A 16,169-nucleotide genomic window follows, 5' to 3' on the forward strand; every position below is an offset into this window, starting at 1 on the left:
CTAGGCAGAGTTGACAAAACTTTTTAAAATAAAACAGGCTTATGTTCACAATCGATTCTATTGAGAATGTTACACCTAAAGCACGTTCTGATGTGTAGAAAGGAAGCAAAATATCCACCACGACAGAGATTATATAGCATATCATAAAATACCAGGAATACACTAATGCCCATGAGCATAATCATCTAGAAATACAGTTATACTACCTTAATAGTAGATGAAGGTTATGATATTAAATTTATGGGTAGAAAACGGGTCTTCAGTTTTATGTATCACTTAAATCTTTGTCTTTGCTTGTAAATGATGTTGGTTCTTCACTTTTAGGAAGGTGCCCACTTCCTGACAGATGCAGTGTATGGAGCACTTTTTCATTAGACAGCACACACAACTTCTCGGTACTCGTTTCTCCAAGAGTTTCTGTTCTACTGACCGTCACACTGCTGCCTCTGAAACGCTAGGCTGAACCTCATACTGGAAATTTAAACCAAGTATGTATAGTCAAAACTTCTGCATTTGACTTTGGGTTTATATTCGAACGTTGGGGGCAGTAAGCAAACCCCACCATTTAGCTTATAGGGAAGGAAGTAATGATGTTGAACTATCTCCTCAGAGGAAAAAAATGTCTGTACTTTATTAATTCTTAGTGTAAAGTCAAAACATTGTGCTAGCTTTTCAAGAGGTGATCTTTTGCAGTTTTTCTCCAATTAGTTGGAGAGCAGGATGTTTCTCTTTAAGAGAACTTTTGTATTACCTCTGTTTTTTTAAGACATTGGAGAATAATTATCAGTAAAGCAAGAAGTTCTGTGTTTCTCATGACACTCAAAGACCCTGCAGGTGAAAGGAAGTTCAGAAGAGTTCATGCAGCTAAACCCACATCTTTTTCTTCAGAATCAGTCACCTGACATGAAATCACACAAATATCTTGTATATAGAGCATGAGGTGAAATTAATCTGAAATAAAACCTCTTTTCAGGCACTCAATTCTATGGCTGGCTTGTTTATATCAGTCGTACTGGTCAAACATTTTAGTGTGTAATTATTATGTGGTTAAACTCCATTCTAGAGTTCAGGGCTACTATTAGACAAAAATCTTTTCCTACCAGCTCCTCAATTACTGTATTTCTAGTTAATGAGCACTAAGGGAGCAATTTCCGAGATAAAGATAATCCTCTCTCCTACAGCAGCAGTAAAAAATGACCCTATAGAGTCCTCTGGTACTAGTTATATATCAGAATGACCAGCAGCATTGCTATCCCCCATGGGCATCAAGTGTATGAGAATGGGTTTCTTATGATTTGAAGATGCAGCATAATAATCTTGTATTTTTAAAAAAATGAATTAAACAGTAGAGTATGCCCCATCTGTTTTAGGAGTCACGGTAAACCTGAACAATTATTCCTTGACTGAAAGCACTTTCTGACAATCTGGGAAGTGACAGCAGTCAGAAGCCACCCATGACAAGGATCGAGAAGGGGAGTCTCCTAGGTCAGCCAACAGTCAGGGAGTGCAGAAAAGAGGTGACAGCAAGTGGGAGCAGCAAAGAGAGGACACTGACTCAGCCCCTCTACTTCACCCTCCCAGCTTTAGAAATCAGTGAAAGCTCTGCTAAACCCATACAATATGTTCACGAGGAGCTTTGCAAAAGGGAAGAAGCCCGCTCTGCATGGGCACTCTTTCTGTCATCGTGGAAGTTGCCTCCCCACCCACACAAGTGTGAGTAAGTAGGTGTGGAATGGGCAAAGCTTTGGCTGAACCACATGGGTAGAGACCTGGAAAGGGAATTTTAATTCTCGTGGTTTACTCGTCACTGAAAAACTAGAAAACTCAGCTAAGCATCGCTATGCTTAGAATCTGTAAGTAAAAAGCTATTAAATGATAAAATAAAAAACACAAAAAGCAATCAAAGAGGAGCCACAATTAGAAAGTAAAGCATTTGAAACAAGTTGTACTGCAGTACTAGACCAGGAGAGACTGAACAGATTCTTACTTGAGCAAAACACGGTGGCTTTAGAAGTCAAGGGACAGCTACTATAAAAATAAAGGTATTCTACAGCTACACGCCAGCATTTCAACGGCAGGTGCTGCCACCCTGAAATCCTACATGTCAGGGGAAAGAAGCTGCCAGAAAGGGAGGAAGGGAAGTGAGAGCCGCCTGCGTACAGAGGCGGGCAGTGGGAGTATTACAGAAGGCTGCATAAAAGAGGCAGTGAAAGGACCGAGTCTTCTCAAGGCTCCTGCCAAAGTAAATGTATCGAGTCTTTTGTTTACAGAAGTCTCCTGTGCAAGTCATTTACCTTTGCTATAATGACTTCCAAAATTAGACCTAACCAAACAAACCCATAATGGCTGAAGCTGGAGAACTTTCTGTTTCACATTCAGAGAGCTGTTTCACTAATGCAATGCCTTAATCCACAACCTTTTCATTTCGGACGAGACAGACTATTTCTAGCTATTTTTTTTCCTCTATAAAGCAGCAAGTTTACAAAAGGAAAAAGCTGTCTGAATCTCTTCCTCCTCTTTTATCCTTCTTCGAAGCCTAATGTTAGAATTTGCTATGATCAGGTTTTGTTTAAAGAATTCATGTGGTACCAACGACCCTCTACCTTTTTAGGCGGTTACCACAGCAACCAGCTATTTACCAGACGCAACACACAAGGCAGACAATACATCTTCAGTCAACTTTAGTAATCAAAATTCACTGTACTGGCTTACTAATATTTACCAGAACTAGGTACTTTAGGATGTAGACCTTTTTAAAACCAACAAAAGCAGAGCGCAGCAGGGGGCCCAGCTGACTCAGCTATGATATACTCCCTGAGAACAGCTTTTCATCTATCACGCAGAACGTGGCTGCATTTCATATGCACTTATATTTGGCTGTATAATTGCATAAAAATTCAAAAGGAAGAAAATCAAAAGGAGATGTCCCTTTTCTTCACTAACTTGGCACAAGCAAACTTGAACTTGAATGTATCAATCCCTTCTGAAAACCCAGCAACCTCAGAAAGTAACCCAACTTAAGGATACATCCTGTCTCCAGTTTATAGCCTTCCCCAAACTGGACAATCTAAAGGCTTTTTAATTTAAAAGACAATACACAGACCAGACATCCTGTTAAATAAGTGATATATAACATGCACTGAAGAAGTTATCTAGTTAAACAAAGCTGCGCTAAATAAGGATCAAAGGAAACAGGACCTCAGTAAAAAGAAGCACTGTCCATCCAAATGGATCTCGTAATAAGCAATGTAAGGGATTTTATCCCTCTCAATTGTATAATACTCATATTTAACTGAGATATATATGGCTGATTGTTGTACAATTTTTAACCCAGCTGATTAGCAAAAATAGCACTAAGATCAGAAGGAAGCAGGATAACGATGCAGACTATAAAACCGTAATATTAACTTCTTCTTAGGACTGAATGCATGGTGGTTGAAGAGTGTTAAAAACAGCCAGATTGGGGCTTTTTTAACCTGGAAATACCCTCCATAAAATTTCCTGGTTGGCAGTTAAAAACTTCAGAATTTTTATTCAGGAAAACCAAAACAAATTGTGATATTATAGGCCAGCTTATTTAAAAGTGAGAAAAACAGTTGGTTAAACAAAATCACTTTGGCTTTCTTCAGTTCAAAATTCATCTCTGTCTATGCGAGCTGCCACAGTAGCTTGAGGCAAGTCTAATTTGGGTCCTTTCCATCCCACTCTCCCATACAGCTTATGCCTTTGGCTGAACTACATCTCAACTACCTAACATGTAATTACTTAAGGCAGACATATTAGGTTGCTAAATACTGGCAAAAGCAAGCAACCTATGTGCAGGCAGATCCCGATTCATTAAGCTGAAAAGTAAATTGGTCCGCAGACCATAGGTGCCTACTTCAACAAAGACTACTGCCTTCTTGTCCAAATGAAAGAGAGCTACTTCATGTATAAATGATAAGCTTTCCTGGTTAAAGGTCAAAAGAAAAAGAAAAAAAAGCATTCTGCATCGTTGGATCATTAGGCATGTACATTGACGGACACGACTGAGTTTTCATTACTAGACTTCAGTGAAACAGTGCAGAATGAACATCTCTTGTAATGCATGGCTCACTACTCCCTGTGCTGACAGGCATACGTTATACAATACATACATTTGGATGTCTTACTAAGCAACTAGATGCAATGTATTTGCATCCAAACCCAGCTACCTAATCTCATGGTTTTGTGTGCAAGCAATAATTTCAGTTGGCTGATAATTTAGATTTCTGGCACTTTACTGTACAATATTCCTAATAGTCTCTCTAAATACAGAGATCATCAATGTAGACGATGTGACTACTGCTATACTTCCAGAGTTGCAAGTAATTGGACTTTGGTTTGGTACAGCACATCACTAAGATTATACAGGCAAAATAGCTTGTATTAATTATGGATTATTACTTAACAGAATGTGTTTTATTACTGGATGGTTTTTTAATAATTCACGATAGCAACTCCTCTGTGAAGAAATAATTATCCCTTTTTTAAAACTGAAAAAAATGACAGACCAAAAATAACCTGATCAGTTATTGAAAGGATACTTCTGAATCTTTCAGCTAAGCTTCTGATACCTGCACAATCTTATTCCCCACCACATTCACACAGTATCCAGTTCTAATAGCCACACTGAGAATATACTGATGCATTATGAAGGGTTCAGAAATGAGTCAGGAAAGCAATGACAAGGGTTGAGAAGTAAGACAGTTCACACAAGTTTTGCTGAAAAACCTCAAGCAGCTCAGTATTTTCCTTTAACATAGAAAATTTCAGCCTGCGCAGGTCAGGCATGTCACTACAGTCTGCCAGACAGGAGTAGGAAGTTAAAGTTCAGATGAAAAATAAAGTATATTCTTTAATTAATTCATTAACTTTGAGAAATGACAGCAAGTAACAATCAACAACCTTTAAGTGCGAAGCAGGCTCTCCATCACAGAAAAGTATAAAATAAAGATTGGTTCTAAGATACACTTTAAACTACTTAAACATTAATTTTAGGGAGTCCAACAGCCTCTGACTTGGAGGAAGTCAGCAAATTCTTTGAAATAGTCCTTCTGGTTTTGTGATCCTGACTCATACAGCAGACATCACTATTTTAAAAGCTATCTCAGCATGAGGCTTAAGCAAAAAACAGATGAAGAACAAATCTGTACCAGAGAAAAAGTCAGGTAAAAAGAAGAAATGACCCAGAACTATTCTGAGAAATGCTTTTTTTAGTTTTCTGGTTTTAAAACTGTATGAAAAATAAGGAAGGAGGACAATAGTTGAGAAATGTAAATATTAAACAATCATAAACAGGCTCAAAGTCTGCACAAAACTTCTCCTATGACTTAAAAAAAAAAAAAAAAAAGAATCAAAGAAAAAACTCCTAGCTTTCATACTAGAAAGTTCACAAGTCCACAATGTGGCCAGAGTAGAAGAAAATATGATTCCCCAGGCAGACAGATCCTGAGAGCAGAACTCTAGAAGTGGACAGCGGGAATTTTTTTTTTTTTTTTGAAAGCTCTAAGCTTTTATTATTAGTTGTCTAAGCTATGACAGAGGATGAAAGAACATCACACAGTACTCCTCACCTCTTGCAGCAGAGAGGAGGGACAAGTGGAGAGGTGATAAGCAGGGTGAAGAGGAATGGAAAATGTCACCCAGGAAACACTGTGAAGAAACCTGAGCTACCTGAATTTAGCCCAGCCTATTAAAGAACAGTTATTGGAAAGAGGAACAATAGAAAACAAGGAGAGATTTGCTGACAGGACACTCGACAAATTCAAGAAAGGGAAAAGCAAAGTTCTGCACCTGAGGAGAAGGACCCTGTGCACCAGGACAGCCTGGGGCTGACTGTCCAGAAGGCAGCTTGGCAGAAAAGGACTGTGAGGTCCTGTGGACACCACGATGAACATGAGACAGGCATGTGCCCTTGCAGCAGCCTCCTGCGCTGCATTAGGAGGAGGGTCACCAGCAGACTAAGGGAGGTGAGCCTTGCTCCCTTGCTCAGGAGGCCACAACTGGAGTCTTGTGTTTTATACTGGGTTCCCCAGTGCAGGAGAAACATGGACATACTGGAGCAAGTCCAGAGAAGGACTCCAAAGGTGACAGAGGCATGTTGTACAAGGAGAGACTGAGAGACCTGAGACTTCCAGTCCAGCAAACAGAAGGCTTGGAGGCATTGGCTTATCAATGTACATAGATATCTGATGGGAGGGAGCAAAGATGATGGAACAGGACACCCAGCGGCACCCAGGGACAGTACAAGTGGCAATGCACACAAGCTGAAATGCAGGAAATCACATTTAAACAGAAGAAAAAATGTTTTTACTGGGAAGAGGTGATCAAGACACTGGAACAGGTTACCCAGGCAGATTTTGGAGTCTCTGTCCTTGGAAATACTCAAAACTCATCTGACACAGCCCTGAGCAACCTGCTGTAGGTGACCCTGCTTTGAGCAGGGGGAGCTGGACTAGATAATTTCCAGAGATCCCTTCTAACCTCAACCATTCATGTGATTCAGTGATCTCAAGATGGAAAAAAACATAAAAGAAAATAGAAGTCACAGGAACATGTCGCTTTTGAGAAAAATTCTTTCTAACTTCTTACTGCTGAATCACATATTATGAAATAATGCCTCAAGCCTTGAGGAAGGAGACACCCTAGAACCTCTTTGCGCTGTGCCAGTTTCAGCTCCTTTACAGTTGCTACAGCTCTTGGACAGACTGAAATGACAGGAAGCCAGAAAAATGTTAGCATATTTGGAACACTCTCCAGTTGTAAATTCCATGGATTTTGACAGCATGTAAGTGTAAATATCCCCTGATTCATCCTTTTAATTTTGTTTGAAATTATAACGTGTTGTAATTTATTGGGGATAGCAAAAGACCAAAGACAGACAGATAAAGGGACTCCATACTTAAGAGAAGCCTTTTACTTATTATTCTCTACCATTTGCAAAGTGCAGTGTTTAAAGCTTGTTGTTACAATCAAGCTTTATGAAGAACTGGCAGCTAAAAGCTGACCTGAAAAAAAAAAAAATCCCTTTCAGCCTTCAAGGAAATCCCTCATATATTCCGGAGCATCTGGCATCAAAGGCCTTGGAAGAGATATAAAACTGGCAGAACTTATGGCTTGACCACTCCCTTCACAGCTGCTGTAGCATAAGTTAATATTGACTGTATTCTCCCCCTCTGGACGAATCTTCCTTTTTCAGCCTAAATGTAAATAAATGAGTAGAACTTCCAAGTATTAAAACTAACTACTTCTGACAAAAAGTAAAACCTAAGCAGAGTATTTAAGTGTAACAAGTGAGGTATACAATACCATTATCTTCATTAGCTTTGTATGTGGAAGTAGACACTGGCAGATGCAAGAATATAACCATTCATCTAATAACATGTTCATGAATAAACAGCCTGCTGTTCTGTCACTTCTTTGAATGCCTAAAGGAATGTAGAGCTGAACCTACATCTGAAAACCCAGCACAATGTAAAGCTTGTGCACAGTGCTGGAACAGGGAGGGTGACACTACTGTATTGATGCATGGGAGTAAAGACCACTAACCATAAATGCACTTTAGAGTCAAGACAAACCCTTCATAATTGAAAACACAGTGCCAAAACTTAAAGGCAAAATTTAAAAAAAAAAAAATCAGAAGTAATCCCACTGGAGATGGATTGAGACAATCTGTGAAAAATGGGAAGCATCCTTCTTGAATGTGACTAAGAAAGATGAGTGGGTAAAAGATTCAGTAGGATTTAAGTAAAGAGATGTATAAGGACAAGAGGGTGTTCTTCCTTACCACCATCACCTGCAAACGCAAAATCAAACATGGCAGAATTCTACCAGTCTTACGCAAAAGCAAATTAAGCAAAGCTAGAGTTTTAGAGATATGAAAGAGAAAAGTGCTGCTTGAAGACAGTCACGAGACTAATCTCCATATTATCCAGTCATATCAAAGTTTAAGGGGAAAAAATCCAGGTAATTTTAAGAAAGAGTTTATCATTTTGTGAACAGGATTGTTGACGATGCTTGTCTGCAAAACCCTATCTGCTGACATCACAATCTGTCCATGCAAGAGTTATTTTCATTAGCATATTCATTTCAAGCACTCAAAGTTCAAGACAAGCACTGAATTTCCACGAAACTTGTGAGATTTAAACAATCCAAATAATTTTCTCAGTTTTGCCTCAGATGTTCATAAAGATCTCATACACATGAGCTGTGTATTTATTCACTTTTGAGGATGTGGCTGTAAATTCCTAGTCAGGAAAAGCTGGGAAATGGGTTTACAAAATCCTTATCATGTTGAAGGACTGTATTTCCAAGTATGAAGCTTTCTTTTCAAAAAAATACTTCGTTAAAATCAGTGTGCTGCTCCATCACAGGTGAAAGAAGGCGACAAATGCCCCTTTACAAAAGATAGCATTTTAGCCTTCAACACGTGATCTACAAGAACAATAAAACCTATTCTGCAGCACCTGCAATGTTCTCTCAGACAAAGGCACCATCTTCAACCAAAAAAAGACCTGGCATAAAATATTACCATTCAATAAAAAATCATTATTTGGTCCCTTAAGTAGCCCCTGAAGTAGAAGGCTGTGGTGAAAATTTATCAGGCATTTTCCTCCAAATGGAATATATGCTTCAGTACCCTAAAAGGTCTATAGTACATAAAATTTTAACGGAATTGTTAATGTCTTTCTAGGTTTTATAATACCACAAAAGAGATACTCATCATGTGTTTTCACCACAGCAGATAAATGCTAATGCCTGTAGTAACAACACTTTCACAGTGGTTTTGAACACAAACCATCTTCCACTCTCTTGGTGGGCAAATTAAAGGGATCAATAAATTCTGTAGTATCTCCAGATAACACTCTTTACCTTCACAGACGTGATCAGTAAATTCACGGTGTACAGAAGGGACCACAAACAATTATTATGTGGATTCCCTGAAAGGTTACACTGCTCTGAGAAATGTAAAATGTCAAAGGCCTGGGCATTTCCATATGTAAACCCACGCCTTGATGTGGGAAAGGTTTGTGGAAGATTCTAAAGGTCAGATGTGAGGGTCTCCCTTATCAACAAGGTCATGTGTTAAGTTAAACTGAAACTAAAAGAAGTGTACTACCTGGAACGGCAAGCACCACTGATTACAGTAAATATACTTTTAAAGGGCAAGACATTTTAAAAGTGATGTTTAAAAGTGTATTTATCAGAATAAAGAAATATGCACATTAAAGAAGTTTTTCTCAGGTAATTTCCATAAATATTTCCAGTGTTATGAAAGTTAAAGCTACTTCAAAAAACCAAAACCATCTAGGGTCATAACTATTTATATATGGTTCCCTCTGATTAGAAAGAATAGTAATTTCACTAGAGATTAAAAAAAACCCCACATAGCTTTGCTGCCTATTTTAAACTGGTAAACTATGTATTTACTTTTGTTACAGAGTGAAAATTGTGCTAATTTTATCTTTGACATTTTGCTTTGTTTAGAAAGAAATGATGATTCAGAGGCTGCTAATCTTTTAGGAGAGATAAGTGAGAAAAATGGTATTATCTCTTTACAAGGGGAACGTGCAGGCACTAAAATACATCCTTGTATTTGAGCTAAACAAACCTTGAGCAGACATACACGGTCTTGGACAAGCTTGAGAACAGAAAAGGAAATTCCACTAGAATTACTTCAGACTTGTCAGGGTTTTGGTTTTGTTTTCATTTTAGGAGGAGAGTTTTTGACCATGTACAATCTCTCTTCAGCCTACTCCCACCTAGGCTATCTGGCAAATGTGAGTTCCTTCATCTGCAAGCCAGCTAAGTCTACTGCTTAGAATTCTTTTCTGTCAGCCATAGCACACCATGATGTGCCTCCTGGAAGCACACACTGTTCATCCATACGAGTTACTTAAACAAATTGCCTTCCTTCTGTATAATGGGCTGAAGTTAACGGCAGCTGAGACTGTCACTCACGGGGCAGCACCCTGAAGCAGGATGATAAATACAGCTTGAGCTGAGTGCCAGGTGTGATCCTGTATAGCATCTGTGGGCTCCTGGGGGGAGGTCTATGCAGTGATGGTGCTTTGCCACCGATGCCAACACCTTGGGCATTGGTAGGAAGGAGTCTTCCACTAGACAAGACCATTCCTGCTCCAGTTTGACCAGTGCTGCTCAAGTGACTGAACGGCGCTTTCCTGCTAGATGGATCTACAATGTCCTGATTCATTTAAATAAGGAAAGCTGGGCTTATTCAGAGTGCTCTTCTCAAATCCAACAACACCGAGCACTCATTAAAACAAGCAACCTCCTTAAACTTTCATTGAAACAATGCTACCCTTCCCATTTTCCCATGTACATGTAAGATTAGGGGTGGCAGAAAGAAAAGCACTTCTACAGCACACAACACAGATCTCAGCACCGCTAGGCAGCATGTGGGCAGGGAGTGAGTTGCTTTGTTTTGGTGTCCTTTTGTCTCCTTCTGAAGTTAAATCCTTCCAAGAGACTCCAACAGGCCCAGTTTAGAAGATAAAGGAATGAAGGAGCAGCTGCTATCTAGTTTCCATATTCATACAGAGAGCTCCTTACTCCCTCTTCATAGACACACAAATGAAGGTCGCTGTCCCGCTTTTTGTGATTTTATCACATTGCTAAATATAACGAATGTTAATACCTTCCTTTTTAAACGAGTCAAGGTTAGACAAACAGTCATGGAAATAAGCATATATTCTACCTAGGGCCAGGTTTCACATTATTATGCAAAACAAAAAGTGTCTTATACTTTGGATACACCTAAGGTAATCAGCCCAAGAATCTGAAAACCAAAAAGTTTCTCAAGGCGAGTAAAAGTTTGTGCTCTTCAGAAGCTTCAGGTTCTAGCCTACAGTTTGGTGCAGTTTTGGAGGTCAGATTCTGTCTCTGCAATTCCAGACAAAGGTATTCTATGGTTCACTTCTTGAAAATAAATGGAACTGCCCAGGGAAATTGACACTTTCCCTATTAACTCTGGAAAACATTTTCGTCTCACAAGAAATGCCTATCAACAGAAGTTAATTTACTGATTTGTTTTGTAAACATTGTGTTTTAACAAAAATGCAAGCCTGATATTGGAAATTAATGATTTTTGCCTTGCTAAATGCTGAGCCATATATAGATTAGTTTTATGAGGGTCACATCACATCACAACAAAAGGCCCTTTTTATTAATGGCTACTTTATCATTTAAAACATGTATGTTTAGTTACTTAAAATGGCAAATTGCTTTGCACTGTCCTTGAAGTGCATTGCATAAATATTGTATTAAAACCTTAGCTTACACTTCATAAATAATTTATTTTTAAAATACTCTTCCATGAGACTACCAGCTGCCGAGATGTTCCATTTTCTGGTAAAAACATGTATTTATTGCAAGTCTTATTTTAACTTGTTGAAGATTTGCTAAAAGCCACGTGTGATAGATGTTTTAGGAATTGTATTCAAACTAAAACCTCAGGAAGCTAAAAGCCTAATACTCCTAGTAGGTTTATACCGTTGCTGAGGCAGTTTCAGTTGAAGGGGGAAAAGCTGAAATCTATTCAAGGAAGCTTTCAAGTACAATTATCTGAAAACCTGAAAAAGACTTATAGTGTATTTTGCGATGATCAGAAGATTTTATAGATTTCATTACATTTCATTTCACTATGGTCCTCCCTATGCCACTTCCATTTCATGTTCCTGCATTTAAACTGCTGTACAAACTTGTTCAAAGTGCTAGACATTTAAAAAAAAAAAAAAAAAAAAAAAAATCAAAGGAAATTTCAGATAATTAACTTTGATGAACGAGCATATTTTAATTCATGTCTGGTAATATTCTTGTTAATGACATGTCTGCTTAGGACATCCATTAAAAGTCCATTAACTTAACAGGGAAAGTCTAATAAAGTTATCCTGGAGATTTTCTGGTATATTAACATTATGGACTTTTAATGAATATCTGCTGTAGGAATTGCTATTAGCAAGGCTACCATTCTAATTAAACTTGGGCTCTGAGAGTGAAAAAAAACAGTATAAAGATAATAACAAGTAGAAGTAGCACTTTTCTTGAAAATTACTATAAGGGAGATTGGTAAAGGTCACAAAACATGCCATGAGTAAGAGCTATAAATTACGACATTGTGGCTTGGTTTTTTGTAGCCTGGCATCCAATATATGTGTATCAGGTGCTTCCTTCATGTAATCAATTGCTGAGGCTCCCATTTACTTCTCTATTGTTGAGACTGAGCAGTACTGAAAGGCTAGCTAGGCCTTTCAGAAGGGTAGAAGATAGAAAATTTAAACACAGTTTTTCATGAAAATACAAAGTAAAAAGAGTATTTAGGAAAGCTATTAACCTATGGGCATCCAGCCTTGTTATCAACCCATCTGAAGCTTCGTTATGTCCTGCTACATTTCTGCTGATATTCACAACAAAACAGCAAAAGATCTTTCTATATGTATAGAACTTTTTATATAGACACATATATATCTTTTTACATATATATAAAACAAAACAACCCCCAATATACCTATTTTTTCATACTTATCCTTCACCAGATCTTCCAAACCAATCATTTTCCAGAAACTGTCGTCCCAACCTCCATCTGGAGTGTATGTCCACTTGCACACTACCGTACAGAGGGACCTAAAAAAGAGACAATATAGGCACAGGAAAATGAACACATTTGGTTTTAAACTTGTGACTAGAAGGAGTCTGTGCAAAATGATTTCTTCATTCACCCGTCAAAAATTCCAAGCATAATGCTAACATTAAAAAAAAAAAAATTGATTACTGTTTGGAGTGCATGTCTTGAGATACCTTAAAAGGACGTTATGTTTAAGATTCTTCTCTGCTGAAACAACTCCTGGTCTGGCCACTTCATTGCATAAATCAGTCAAATAACAGGCCATGCACATGCCCAGAAGACAGCATAGCACGAACAGCTCTTTAGCAAGCAGCTCAAAGATTCCTGCTTCTCCAGGCTGTACCTAAATAGCAATGTTTTGCACACAGTATGTCCCTAGAAAAACTTCCTATTGATTACATTGAAGCTGAATTACAATTTACAGGAGATTATGTGTGCACTGATAATTAGGTTAAATGACACTGCTTCAATCCCTGCAGGTGTAAAATGTCTGTATCAGGTGAATGTGTACAAGCAAACCTGCATCCAACTACCGGAGCTTCTGCACAGCATGTGTTCAAGTACCACCACCACTAGGTCTGTATTTCAGCAGAACCTGATGACAACTCAGTGACATGCTGAAACAGCATTAGCCTTGAAGCAATTGAGTGCAATATTAAGTTCTTGTTTCAAGTCTCATTCCTGATAAACCGATGCTGAACTTCGCTGTGACAGTACAGCATCACGGAACAGACTACAGGAGCAGAATATAAACAAAAGACAAGAGTACTTGCAGAAGTGTCTATCATAATACAATGTTTTTCTAACATTCTAACATCAGTCCTAAAAATGACTGATATCCCCAACCTCTCATTCCCCCAAAATATGAATAATGATCCTGAAGATTTATTATTACACAGACTGTTTTCTGCCTGAACACTAAGAATCGTCTCAGAAGATTAGTATTAACTTTTCAAGCACAATTTAACAAACTAAAAGGTATTAAAAGTGCTAAATGCCACTGAAAATTTCAGTTGTCTGTAGTCTTGGGAATACTACCCTATATCAACTGCAAGACATCTCGGATGTATCTCAGGGAAACACAACATCATAACTGTTCTCAAAGAGGAACCCCTTTCAGAGATGGATTTTCTGTGATGTCTTACAAGACAGCTTATTTGGGACTAATATTAAGCCAAGGTGTGATTTCCCAGACATATTTTTTTTATTAGACTGTTAAAATTTGAATGTATATCTTCAAAGCAAACGGAATTTTACTGAAGCATTTGACTTTTTCTTGCAGTTTCTCATAAGTAAAATCCAAACAAAATTCCTGTCTACAAAAAATATTTTTTGAGTTAAAGTAAACCCTCCCTTTCATCCAAGGGAACTACCTAGAGACCTAAATAAGGAGAATTAAACTTATTATTGTATTACATATTGTTACATTACCACATGTCTAGGAAAACAAGCACCGGACAATGACCCCGCTGTCTACAGCAAGGTGCAGTTACTGAACAAAGAAGGAAGATTTCTGCCTTCAGCCAACTTAAAAATAACACAGCAACATAGCTGATAGTCAGATCCAGTGAGGTATCCCAAAGAATATACACATATACACATACCAGCACCTACAACCTGTACCTATAAAACACAATCAAACCCAACCAGATACTCAAAATACTAAGTATTCACTCAAAGGGGAAGAAAAAACTTCATGTAAAATACTTGCTGCTAGTACAGATCCCATTGCACTTTTCCTACCGAGGCAAAGTAGAGTGTCTTATTTTACAGTAGTGCAAAAAACATGCAGTGAATAATAAAGGATTTGGTCTTTTTGAAAAAGACACCACTAAGGGAATGGATTCTGCTATTTTGAGGCTTGACAAATATACTTGTCATAGTTTCCCATGCATTTATATAGAAATACCTCACAAACAAAGCAACAGTGAGTGCCTCACCTCCATTAAAACATAGTAGCAGAAACTAAGTAAGAAATCAGCAAACAGGACAGAAATAGAAAAGCTATTTTTATTTACTATTTACAAATCAAAGTTAAGGTTTCTCCTCACGGATAGTGTACACACAATAAAGCCAAAGAACAACACAAAGAGCCTTTCCACACAGCTGGAAAACTATCTGGAACTCTAGTTTCACCATGGTTTGGGGGTTTATGAGAACCAAGGATGTACAAGTGAGAGCAGGATTCTCACGGGGTGGGACAGCTAAAGGCACTGTCCTTGGTGTAAATCCTCTTACATGACACTGAGCAGAAGATTGGATGATTATATGGTCTCCCCATACTCCCATCTCATCCAGGACAGAAATGTGTATTTTAAATGCATCATGTTTCATTTCATTCTATTCTTTTTGGAATGGTGATGTTCATTCACAATCCCACTGTTTAGCAAGGTGCTTTGTTTTGTCTTTGTAATGAGGGAATTTATTAACATTACACATTTTGGGGAAAAAAAAGAAATAGACATAACTTTATATCATTACAAATACTGTGGAGATTATTTCAAGGTTACTCTTCAAACAACTTTAACACCCCACCCTCTCCCCATTTTTAAAAAAACATGTTAATAGATCAGACAATTACAATTAAGTGTATAGTTTGAAAACAGAAAAGCAGAAAAGCACCTGTAACTACAGCAATGATAATGATAATGATATAGGAAATTCCAATTTCCAAGGATTTAAAAGCCAGTCATGGAAATCTAATTAGGACCTTTGACAAAAACTGAGCGAATAAATAAATAAATTCTAGGCTGAAGAAAACACTGGGAAAAAAAATAAACATTTTCCCAAATCAGCTCAAACCTCTCATTAAAAGGGGGAAAAAAAAAAAAAAAAAAAAAAAAAAAAGGTATTGGAAATAAAGCTCATTTCATCACTTTAGGAAAAATTTAGACATAAAGCGTGAAACAATAATGCATCAAGTTTTCCCAAATATGGTAAATACCAAATCATAACAAGTTATCATCAGAACAGAACATGTATTTTTCTAATTAGATCAATGCTATGAACTATTGCCACACTCTGAAAAATGCTCTAAGGATGAGAGCTAAATGTCATGGCTCCTCACTTTCAGAGATCACAAAGCAACTCGCTCTGAGTCTCCACGCTTAACCCAAAGAGAAACCGGAGCTGTCTTGCTGGACTCCAAAGAGCATATTTTAAACAGGGGCCAATTCTTCTATACAGCCCACGCTGAGGAACACCACATCATGTCTATAGGCCCACCGAAACAATGTGGATGGAGACAGAGCAGCCCTTGCCAGTCCACTGAGTTCCAGTGTATCGGAGCTCTCTTACTGGATCTGGTTGGACTGAACATACTCTAGTATGAAACAATAATGGGGCTGTGAGCATTTTCATCCTGCTTTTGTAGATTTATAAATGCAAAGTGCTTACAAAAAAAATATAAATAAATGATTTCTGGTTCAATTTTAACACAATATAGACAACATGAACTGTTGGAGGACAGTTCTTCTCAAGTGAATTAACTAGCAGATCTGATATG

The 16,169-nt window shown here is 37.9% G+C and overlaps 1 protein-coding gene across 7 annotated transcripts in view; it reads right to left on the bottom strand.

The window, feature by feature from the left end:
• FGGY (FGGY carbohydrate kinase domain containing) overlaps positions 1–16,169 on the bottom strand; it is a 291,445-nt gene that overhangs the window by 79,391 nt on the left and 195,885 nt on the right. For all 7 annotated transcript variants that reach the window (XM_026853492.1, XM_026853491.1, XM_026853490.1 and 4 more), the window contains one exon: positions 12,548–12,663. In XM_026853492.1, coding sequence (XP_026709293.1) covers positions 12,548–12,663 — 116 coding nt within the window. The remainder of the gene's footprint in view (positions 1–12,547; positions 12,664–16,169) is intronic.

Source organism: Athene cunicularia (assembly GCF_003259725.1).
Source record: "Athene cunicularia isolate RWA chromosome 8 unlocalized genomic scaffold, athCun1 chr8_part1, whole genome shotgun sequence".
Classification (NCBI taxonomy): Eukaryota; Metazoa; Chordata; class Aves; order Strigiformes; family Strigidae; genus Athene; species Athene cunicularia.